This window comes from Sapajus apella, unplaced genomic scaffold (assembly GCF_009761245.1).
Source record: "Sapajus apella isolate SASKATOON/1434 unplaced genomic scaffold, GSC_monkey_1.0 scaffold35, whole genome shotgun sequence".
In the NCBI taxonomy this organism is placed as follows: domain Eukaryota; kingdom Metazoa; phylum Chordata; class Mammalia; order Primates; family Cebidae; genus Sapajus; species Sapajus apella.
Window position 1 is genome coordinate 1,815,227 of NW_022436975.1, and position 11,322 is coordinate 1,826,548.

The 11,322-nt window shown below is 38.9% G+C and overlaps 1 protein-coding gene across 1 annotated transcript; it reads left to right on the forward strand.

Moving 5' to 3' along the window:
• Positions 1 to 7,621: 7,621 nt before the first annotated feature.
• PPDPFL (pancreatic progenitor cell differentiation and proliferation factor like) lies at positions 7,622 to 11,053 on the forward strand. Its single transcript, XM_032296049.1, has 5 exons — positions 7,622 to 7,827; positions 8,138 to 8,236; positions 9,408 to 9,485; positions 9,582 to 9,680; positions 10,539 to 11,053. The coding sequence occupies exons 2-5, from the start codon at positions 8,182 to 8,184 to the stop codon at positions 10,595 to 10,597; spliced, it is 291 nt and encodes a 96-aa protein (XP_032151940.1). The 5' UTR covers positions 7,622 to 7,827; positions 8,138 to 8,181; the 3' UTR covers positions 10,598 to 11,053.
• Positions 11,054 to 11,322: the final 269 nt, after the last annotated feature.

Genomic DNA, 11,322 nt, shown 5'->3' on the forward strand with positions numbered 1-11,322 from the left:
TGGGCAAATTTGTCTGTCTTCTAGGTAACAGAGCCTGAAGTTCCTACAGTAGGATAATCAGAGGCACTCTGCAGTTCATAGACGAGGATCTGAGGCATATCAAAATAAGCAGACTCCTCATATTGAGAATGGGAATTTGTGGGGAAATGGGAATAATATAGATTGGTGGGAAATGGTGTTTAAGATATTGCTCTGACATTAAGAGATATCAAAATTTAAACAAAAAGAATCAGACAATTCTGTGCTCTTATTGATACTGTGGAATGTCTGCTAGACAATAAAGTGTGTTCATGTTCAAAAACTGTTTCATAGGCTTCCAAACTATCAGTATATTGACAGTTACTCAGAGTAATTATCCAACTCAGCGGGTGTAGGATTTGCAAGGCAGAAACACAGATGTGGCTTGAGCCAGTTATGTTCATTTAGATGCTTTACCACAGGAAGGAGGAAGTGTACCAGTATTGGGGAAAAAAAAATACAAGTGCAGCTCAGGGGATCCTAAAGGGAGAATATACTGAGGAATGGTCTTTGCACCAGGAAGGGGAACTCGCCTCTCCCCAGTTCATGAGTTAACACTGAGGCCGAGGTGGAAAGATCTTGTTGCTACTCGTAGATTTAACTACCAGAGATATCACTCAGCTGCTCTGTGGCTTTCTAGATGGTGTCAAGGATGCCTATGGAGCAAGCCTCAAGAATCTAGACCAGGGCTTGAAATAATTGATCAAAGTTGTTTTTATAGTACAATTACTATTTGGCAGCCGGGCAGGGAGAAGGCAGGGCAGAGGAGAGAAGATGAAAACAGATTAATTTGTTTTTTACTGTTTGTATATTTGCATGATGGGCAACTGACTCATTATTCCATCCAATAGTAGTACAGATATGAATCGAGAAGTCATTGAACTTAATTCTCTTTTGCCTTAAGGGGTTCAAGAAAAGGGCAAAAGAGAAAGACCTGTAAGTTGGGTAAACAGTGTAAGCTCTGGCATGTGGTGGGAATGAGGCTACCACGTTCAAGTGGAAGGAAATGGCTGGAGCTGCTTAGCAGAGCAAAAGATATGTTTTAGGATCAGGGAGAATACAGCATTCTGGTGACATCAGCCTTCACTCCTTTGCAGCCCAGCATCTGAAGACCTGTTCTGTTTTGGGGGGAATCTAACACTCTGCATCTCTCCCTATTGAAGTCCAACTTGCCTTTAATGGCCAGAATGCAAGCTAATCTCTCATAACAACAAGAGGATTATACAGTCTAGAAAGAGAACTGTATTTCATTCTCTGGTACTAGGCCTGAGGTGGGAAAGCTATTCTCACAGTGTGGCTTCTGGTAAGATGGTTTTGGTTAGTAACACTTTCCACCTAGTAAACCAAAAAGAAGTCCATGCCAAGTGGCTTGCTCTCTAAGGAGATGACCTTGAAGATGAACCACATGCTTCTCACAGTTCACTGGCGCAGACATATTCTCTGCTGCAAGGGAGGCTGAGAAATGGGTTGCCTAATTGGGTAGATAATGCCCAATAAATGTTAAAAACGAAAGAAGAGAATAGATACTGAAAGAACGCAATTTTTTCTACAAGGATACATATTTTCTCTATCTCCATGAAGCTGCTCGCAGTCGCCTGGCCTAGGGTTAGCTGCTAAGTTCCAGCCCGCTGGGGGCTCTGTGTTGGTGGCTTCATTGCAGCTGACAGCAGGACCCTCACCGTCTTCTGCCTGTGGTGTGACTTAAGCAGGTGCTTCTTTGCTTAGCCTGCTTTTTTCCTGAGTGGCTCCCAAAAGTGCAATACCTCTCAGGACAGAGTTTACAATATCACACAGTATGGGTTGAAAAACAGGATTTGTTGGCAAAGCGTGTGAGCCAGAGGTCAGTAAGAGAGGGCACCCCGAGCCCCAGTCTCTCGTCCCCCAAGAAGCAGGAGGGCCAGAATTTTCTGGAGAACACACTTTAATATTACATTGTCCTGTGCTCCCTTCTTCTAGATAAGAAAAACTTTCTCAGTGGATCACTAAACAGCTAGCGTATTAGGAGGCAGATTTGGGGTGCCCACTGGGTTTAGGGTGCCGCTTTTTAGAGGCTGTCTAGAAGAGCCCACAGCCCGGCCCTTGGGATGTGTGGCTGTTAACAATTTTAGCTCCAGTGCCGTGGGAAGCGGTTTGGGTGCACCTCCTCCCGTGTCCTGGCTCTGGTGATTCATGGTCCAGACGACCCCCTGTAAGCTCCTAGGATCTTTTCTGTAGAATCCTGCTCATGAGAGACCACTGCTCTATGCTTCCTAATGATTATATGAACTGAACACCATTCTTCCAATACATTGTTTCCTGATTTTAGATAAGACTGGTTTCTGTTGTGTAAAATCATGACAACAGATAGACTATAGACAATTCAGAGAAATATAAAATTTAATCAAACAATGGAAATATATATATTGGAACTGAAATGAATTTCAAATAAAGTTAGATATTATTTTTCCTCTGTCATATATCACTTGCAGAGTCCCAGAGACAGTCAATAACTACTTGTTGGCAACCTTTTCCACAATAATTACGAAATGAAACAGTGTTTTAATGCAGATGGTCATGTCTTTATAGGGCACACTAAATCTAGTGGGCACCCCAAATCTGCCTCCTAACACCCTGGCTGTTTAGTGGTCCATTGAAAATCACATACTCATTTGAGCATTACCTCTTCCGCGTGACTACTATGGTTAATATAGCACATTTATTGGCCTGACTGTCATGACACACTTAAAATCTCGGCATCTTGGAGGGACACTCAGATATTTTATAACCGTAGATTGGAATGAGATCTAGACAGTTCAAGTTTTCCAGGAGAGTCAGATACTGATCCTCTCATACTGCACAGTTGGCCAGCAGTCTGTGACCACACAGGGTCATGGTGAGTTGTCAGCAAGCTTAGTCATTGCTCTTCTCATGGGTTTCCATGCTCCAGAAAACAGCAATTTGGTATCTATTTACTACTGCATCCAATGTCAATAAAGTTAGAAAGAGTTGTTACATCCGAGTGAGTTAGGAAAGCACCACACTCTGAAATCTGCTGTGAGTCCTTTATTGCTGGTGACTGAAAGTCAGCTCATGCTCAAAATCTCTCAGGCTCGAGGAAGGGGTTTGATTTCCTTTTACATGTTGTTCAGCATAAGGGGGCAAAGAGGAATTTTACAGAAGCAGAATAAGCAAGTTAGGGGAGGAGACTGGTAACTAGGAGGCAGGAGGCTCCGTGATTGTTGATTAACTAAGGAGGGTATACACAAGCAGTTCCCATGATTGCTAATTACCAGGGTTGGGGGGCATTCGATACTTTCCATACAATTAATCAAGGGGGTATTCACAATAGCAAGTGGGCTTGTCAAGCAGGATATGGTTACAACAGTTATATGTTTCTATGGTTCTAAGCACAACATGACCCAGCACAGGAACAAGACCCAGATATGCACTCAAAGGAGAAATGGCAGGAGGGGTGAGGTGGAGGTTAAGATGGAGTCTGTCTGACTCTCAGCAAGATGGAGTCTGTCTGGCTAACACAGGGTAGGTTAGCACAGTAATAGTATCTTACATGTGATAAACAGATCATCCTTCAGAACGGTGGCAGTTGACTAATTAGAACTTAGTCTTTTTGAACCGTTTCTCAACCCTTTAAGAGGCGTCAGTAAGGCACATATTACAACTTGTCTGAACAGAGGAGTTTGCAGGGGACAGCTCCATCTTCCCTGCTGGTTTTCAGCATGTTATTGGAATCAGACAGTCACTCTCATCTTGTCATCACCAAATAAAAATGTTAGCACCCTCAATTCTAGGACAAAAGACTCACTCAGAATGTGATTGTGATTAATTTTAGTACTTGGATATTAAAAAAGAAAACTCATGAATCAGCGATCCACGTAAAAATTACTCTGTGTCATTTGTAGCATTTAAATCTAGGCCCTGTTATGACATTTTTATTATTAGCCAAGGATGTGACCCTTATTACCAGGCAAAGAAGGAATGCATTGGTTTTATTCCATTTTTAGAGGGTAAACTACCATATTTGTCAGGTTTTGTGCTGGGCATTGCTGAAGCTGAAATGAATAGGGGTACTTCTGTCTTTGACCTGCTCACAATTTAATATGTGAAAGAAATAAATAACTTAATAAAATGTGAGTAGTGTTATAACTCAGAGTTACAAATCTAGGGTCAGGTGAGAATGGGACGTGAACACCATGATACCATTAGCCAGGAGAGGTGGGTGGCCTAGGCTGAGGGAGAGTTCAGAGAACGCTCGAGCCTCAAACCAACAGCCAAAACCTACAAAGAAATCTCTTGCTAAGAAAGCCAGTCAATAGAGTCACAATTGTGACAGAATGCATATGGAATGAAGCTAATTTCATAGAGGGTTTCAACCAAGACTTCATAATAACCATATTAAGGTTGATCAGAGAAACAAATAAAAGAATTATGCAAAACAGGGAAGAAATAAAGCAATAAAATTCAAATAGGTAAATATTTACATACATGTTCACATGTATCTATGCATGTATGTATATACATAACTTGTATATACATACAAGTTAAATTTTAGGTAGGACATAGGTAAAAAGAGAAGTGGTAAATTGGAAGAAACACTGTAGTATTCAGTCAGAATGCAGGACAATCATGTTTAAACTATCTAAATTTACAGTTAAAGTTTTAAAGCATACACATGCATGTATGTGGCTGAGACACAAAAATTATGTAGGAAGATCTCAACATCTGAAGTTCAAGTATATGAGTAATTCCAATACATGTTAGTGGGCTAAACTCAAAAATTTTGAAAACCAGATACGATTAGGAAAAAATACGGTTAAAGGATACTTATAAGTGATTGTTAAAACAGAGAGAACAGCAAGCTGAAAATTAAGGGATTCAAAAGGATAGACTTTCTGATTACTTAGAGGAGAAGCTGGTGCTACAATATTAATATTAGACAAATTAAACAAACAACACAAACGTAAAACGTCAGTAGTGATAAAAGAAGACAAAGGCAAATATCCACTCAGATAATATAATCGTGATCATTGCGTGATTCTATCCCAAAGCTTCAAAATTCATAAAACAAAAATTGGCATAATTAGATGAGGTACTCATACGGGAAACTGGTAGATCAAGCAGTAACACATTGGTAAGTATAAGAATTATTTGCTTTAAAAAGTTATGTAATGCAATCTGGCAAACATATCTACAATAACAGCAGTATGCAGTAAATAAAGAATATTTATTATTCTGAAGTGCACAGAAAGACACCTCCATAGACTATTTCAAAAATGAGTAAAAATCAGAAATCATCTCATAATTTCTGACAAGGCAGAAGATTTAGAAATCATCAATTAAAAGATAGCTTTAAACATCTTACACTTAGTCAAAAAATAGCAGGTGCTGGCAAGTTTGCAGAGAAAAAGGAATGCTTATACACTGTTGGTGGGAGTGTAAATTAGTTCAACCGTGGTGGGAAACAGTGTGGAACTTCCCGAAAGACCTAAAAACAGAACTATCATTTGACCCAGCAATCCCATTAGTGGATAATGCCCAAAGGAATATAAATTGTAACATAAAGACACATGCACATGTATGTTCATTGCAGCACCATTCACAATAGCAATGACATGGAATCAACCAAGATGCCCATCGATGGTAGACTAGATAAAGAAAACGTGGTACACAGTCACCATAGAATACTACGCAGCCCTAAGAAAGAATGAGATAATGTCCTTTACAGGAACACAAATGGAGCTGGAGGCCATTATCCTTAGCAAACTAACACAGAAAGAGAAAACCAAATACCACATGTTCTCACTTAAAAGTGGGAGCTAATTAACGAAAACACATGGACACATTGAGGGGCACAACAGACCCTGACGTTCATTGGAGTATGGAGGGTGGGAGGAGGGAGAGGATCAGGGTAATAACTAATGGGTACTCAGCTCAGTACCTGGGTGATGAAATAATCTGTCCAGCAAACCCACAACACATTACCTATATAACAAACCTGCACATGTACCCTTGAATTTAAAAGCTAAAAAATATCCTACACTTTTGGAAAAGAGAAAGCATTCCTAAACGCTCAAGAAATATCATAATGGCAGTTATAAAATATTTTGGAATAAATGACAAGAAGTGTAATTTTGGAGTAAGTAAAATGAAGAAGAATACAAGCATGACAGAAAATAAAGAAAGAAAATCAAGAGACAAGAGAGGATCAAATATTTCTTTGAAAAAATGTGGCGTTAATAAAGGAAACTGTAGCAAATCTAATTATTAAAACAGAGAAAGAATGGCCTAAATAATTGACGTTAGCAACATAAAGGAAGGAGGGTAAGGTGAAGTAGATATTTACTGTCTGTTTTGTTTTTTATTTAATTGTGTATAATTAAGATGTACAACATGACATGACATTTAGAAATACCTAAATGTGCTAAAATGATTGCCACACTCAAGCAAATTAACACACCCATATCATATAGTTCTTTTATTTTGTGTGTGTGGGGTGTGTGTGTGTGTGTGTGTGTGTGTGTGTGTGTGTAAGAGCACCTGAAATCTACTCTCTTGGAAAGTTTCCAGTATGCAGTAAAATAGTATTAGCCGCGAAACTGCTGTACATTACATCTCTAGATGTATTCATCCCACACAACTGCAGCTTTGTATCCTTAGCCAACACCTCCCGACTCCCCCAGCTCCCTGCTTCGGGTAATCACTCTTCTCACTTTTGTAGATTCCACATGTAAGTGGGATCATGTAGCTATCTTTTGGTCCCATGTCTGGAGTAATATTTTAAAAAGCCATGATGGCATACTACAGTAAATGTTTTGAATATATTTGAAAACCTAGCCCACATGAATATTTTATAGCAATGTATACACTACAAAAATTGTGTTAAGAATACATAAGCCACACATAACCAATAGCCAGTGAACAAATTGAATCAGCAATAGTTGCAATTGCCGCTCAACGTAAAGGGATCCACAGTTTGATCCATAAGTCAGCTGAGTCTGTGAAAGGGCGAAGTAATGGATCCAAAAAATGTTACTAAAATCAGAATGAAACTTAGCTTTTGTATCAATGAATGACATTGATACAATGTCATCAATAACCTCTTATTACCCATGGTTTCCATCTGTCTCTTGTCATTCCTGCTAGAATTTCTAACTCACTGTCCATCAAGTTCTACTGACTGTGTCCCTCTTCCAGGAAGACTGCAATGTTCCCTCGAGTTCTTTCTTGCTCTCCTTTGACTGTGGGACTCTGCCTTGCCTCCCTGTGTCTGTGGACGGGTATGTTCAGCCTCCCCAGCCAGATAACAGGCTGTCCTTGTATCCCACACGTGCCCAGCGTGGTGCTGCAGGTGGAGTGTGTGACTGTATCAAAGGCTGAGGAGACACTTGGGTACCACCTCCCTCTCTTTAGTCATCAGCGGTTGTAATATTAAAGAAGCTGAGTCCAAAAGAGCATAGGGCCACGTCCTGCCCTGCTGACTGCAGCCGCACTTGGCAGGCTGCTGCGTTCTGAGGGCCTTTGGCCGTCTGGAGGGCAGACATGCAGAGAGTGTTTGCTTGCTGCCTCTGACTGGCTGTGTGCCCACCTCACCCCGAGTCACCCGCAGCTCAGGTTCCAGCCAGCCCGGGGCTTCTAAATATAATGTGTGCTCTGGGGTCCCCGGTCATGCATAGTCACTGCAGCCTGCGTCTGGGCCTGTGTGGGTGATGCAGACTCTCTTCACTCACTAAGAACTGATTCTTTCAAAGCATGTGTTTTCTGAAGAAACTTTAGAACCACATTCATTTTAGAAGAACTAAAGAAAACAAATAGGTGAGTGACTGCCTTATGGCTGAGTTCACACTTTTTCTCTGACCTCTAGGTCTGTTTTAGATGGAATAAGTTCTGTGAATTGTTTATAGTTGGACGTGTAGTTCTTACTTTTTCAACCAAATGTACTACTTAATTGTATGTTTTAATTGCAATATATTTGGTTGAACTTTTGTATAAACATTTAAATTCCTTTTACCAGATATGTATTACACGATAAATGATAATACTTTGTAACAGTCACATGGGAAAAGGAAAAGGAAACTCCCTGTGATTCATATCAACGTCTCTTTTCCCTGTTGCTGTTTCTCAGATTGATGCTCACAGCTTCCTGGGCGCTTTCTCACGGGTAAAGCCATGGCGTCGGTACCTTCCATTGGTTGCCTTCTAGCCAGAAATCAGTATTATCGAAGTAAGTTGCATCATCATAGAGAACATCTCTAGATAATATGATTTGAGGTGTTGTTTGTGGATATTGTTGACTTATGTATCATGTTACATTCAGAGCTTAAGGAGACAGCTATTGGTGGTAGTGAAGAAATCAGGAAGCCGCAGGGACCCCTCTGACCCAGCGCTGACAGGAGCTTCTTTTTGTTCTAGCTACGTTATATCAATGAAGCCACTGACACTTATAAGTCAGTGAACATCAGCTTATGTTTCATAATCACATTTTAATTTTATGTGCCTTGCATTCTGTAAGATCCACTAAAAATGAATAATTTTACATAAAGCATTATTCAACTCCTTAAAAAAGAAAAGATAGCATGATTTTGCTTCGAAAATTTTCTAATATCCACCTTCTTTTATGGAGAATAAGCCAACTTCTATCTGGCCAGTTTTATTTTTATTAATCTATCCATCTGTTCATATTCATAGCCAAATAGAAAATTGTAGCTTCTTAGAGAAGATTGAGAAATTTCCTAAAATGAAATAAGCATTTTAGAACTGAATTAGTAGTTATTAAGAGTATCTATGGTAACAACACATAGAAGACTCCTCTTTCAAGGGTTGCTCATAATATAAGCCTCAGAAACATCTACTGATTTATTCATTGTACCAAAAGTTTAAACTATGCTCATTTACTGGTGCTATTTATCTATGAGTTATTTTCATATTCTGATATTATAAGAGACATAGGTTTTAAATACAAGTCTAATAAGACAAAATACTTGCTCTTTTAAAATAATTCCTTAATTTCTAGATTTTATGACTTTTGTAGAACTTTAAACATATACATATGTAATATTTCTACTGTAGTACAACATTTATTCTTGGTCTCATTCTAAGTTTTTGAATCTGAAAACATTTACAATACATTTTAAATTCAACATTCATATCCATGGAGAGAGAGAGAGTTGCCTGCCTTGGAAATGAGTTTATCTTATCAGTGGAACATACAGTATTTTCTTAATGGGGCAGCTTTCTATTGATTGGTAATTTGATCAGATTTTTAATTCATGAATTCATAAGCCAGGAGTGAATGATTTCAAACCAGGCTCCTTGAGTGTTTGTATGTAAATGATGAGAATGTGCTTGTCTGGTTGCTAGTTATTTATTTGTTTAATATCATTTGTTTCCTACAGAGTCCAGTATTTCTTCAGTTAGTTCTTTAACGGGCTCTGATTCTGTTAACTTCATAGATGATGACAAATCACAGCAAGGTACTTAGTTATTCCTTTAGTGTCACTCTTATTATTTCTTTTTATTTTTAATCTCTACTTTGTTTAATAAGGAGTAATATGAATTTTATTTGATAGGGTTGCCTGAAGTGGCAGAATCCACCTGGTGGTTTAAATCCTTTTTCCAGTCTGAACCTGTGCTTTCAAATGTGAGAGTAAAAGATCTGTCTGCTTTGGGTGAGTTTAGCCTTTTCGCTAAGGGCATTTCTTATTTGGAGAATGAAACTGTGCATGTGGTACGTGTTACGTTACTCAGGGTACGAACGGTTGTCTCCTGAGGGCGGCGAGCCTCGCCTATGAAGTGCACCTGAGGGACGAGCGTGGCACTACCACAGCTCCCTCCTTGCAGGTCACTGTCAGAAAGGTCGTAACACCCTTTCCTGTTCAATCACTCAAGGGTGGTGGAGAAGTCATATGCCCAACGGGGTGATTGTTTGGCAGGGAATGGATTGGGAATCATAGGAAAGGGTCTAAATTTGTTTTGCAAATACCTTCAGGAAAAGAATAACCACTGTCTAGTTGTTGTCTTAGATAACCTTAGGATGACACTGCTGATTTTGATTAGTTTCTGTGTGGTGCAAGTTACCAGACAGGTGGAATTGGGGATGTGTGTGCAGTTGTTTTCAGATGTTTTGAACTCTAACACACTGACCAGCGCAGTTGTTATTTAATATGTTTAAACTACTTATTTTGGATTTTAGACCCTTGAATACCTACTAATTAAATGGAAGAGAAATAATGTATAATAAAGGGATTCATAGACGCTAGTGTTGAAATAGTGATTTTGATGAATTTTCCACCTAAGATAAATTCAAAATAGAACCATTATTTAAAATATTTTAAAAAGCCAATGCAAGGCTACTTGTCGGAAAGATGTCTTCTCGTCTCTCTTCATCAAGTTTATTCATTTGAATTATCTGGAGAGTGTTTCATTGATTTAACCCCTCCTCACTGACTACTGTAAAGACAGCCCCAATTGCATCTTCGCACTGCGTTTCGATGAACGTGTTGGTAAAGGCTGCCTGTCCTATTCAGCACCAGCAGTTGATTCTGACAATCAAGATCCTCTGCCTGCTGCAGACATCCACACGTGAACAGCTCCCCTTCAGCACCCCAGCTACTACAGGACCCTTCTCCATTGTAAGAAGACAAAAATGTGCCTGAGATCTCATTTATGAGTCAAGATCACAGCAGCCACTGATAGAGCAAAAGTTTAGGCATTTTTCTCAACACAAAGATTATCACTGCAACTGGTACTTGCCACCTGGTGCATATTTGAAAAGTGTGCCATTAGAAACAAGACACCCTTTTAAAGTACTATATCTTGAAATGTTGTGATTTATAGAAAGTAGCTCTTTCATTACTCATATCATTTTTATTTAAAAAACTTGTTAGATTCTTTTTATGTCTGTTGAGTGACTTATTTATTATGCCTTAAAACTGATGCGTCAGTGTTTCACACACTGGTTTAAAGGGCATTGAATGTGGAAGTTTAGAAAAGAATTGTAAAAATTCCGTTTTTTCAAAAGTAATAAAAGTTGGAAATAGCATATGTGTTCTTAAGTACATTACCTGCTAAATATATTACCACATAGGTAACAATTTGATCATTGTATAGACTTTAAAATACATGATTTAAAATAATATTTAATAACATGGAAAATAATAATATAATATTGTATTAAAATTAGTATAAGATACCATATTTAGTATGATTTTAGTTGAATTTAAAAGTGGCATGTGCATAAAGATAGACTGGAAAGAATTATACCAAAATGCTGATGGGGCTATTTCTGGAGATGGGGTTATGGGCGTTTTT

Excerpts from the sequence above, each read along its gene's own strand:
- PPDPFL (XM_032296049.1), top strand. The coding sequence starts at position 8,182 with ATGGCGTCGGTACCTTCCATTGGTTGCCTTCTAGCCAGAAATCAGTAT. Across the intron at positions 9,486-9,581 it reads TGATGACAAATCACAGCAAG|GGTTGCCTGAAGTGGCAGAA; the intron begins GTACTTAGTTAT and ends TTTATTTGATAG. Across the intron at positions 9,681-10,538 it reads AAAAGATCTGTCTGCTTTGG|CACCAGCAGTTGATTCTGAC; the intron begins GTGAGTTTAGCC and ends TGTCCTATTCAG.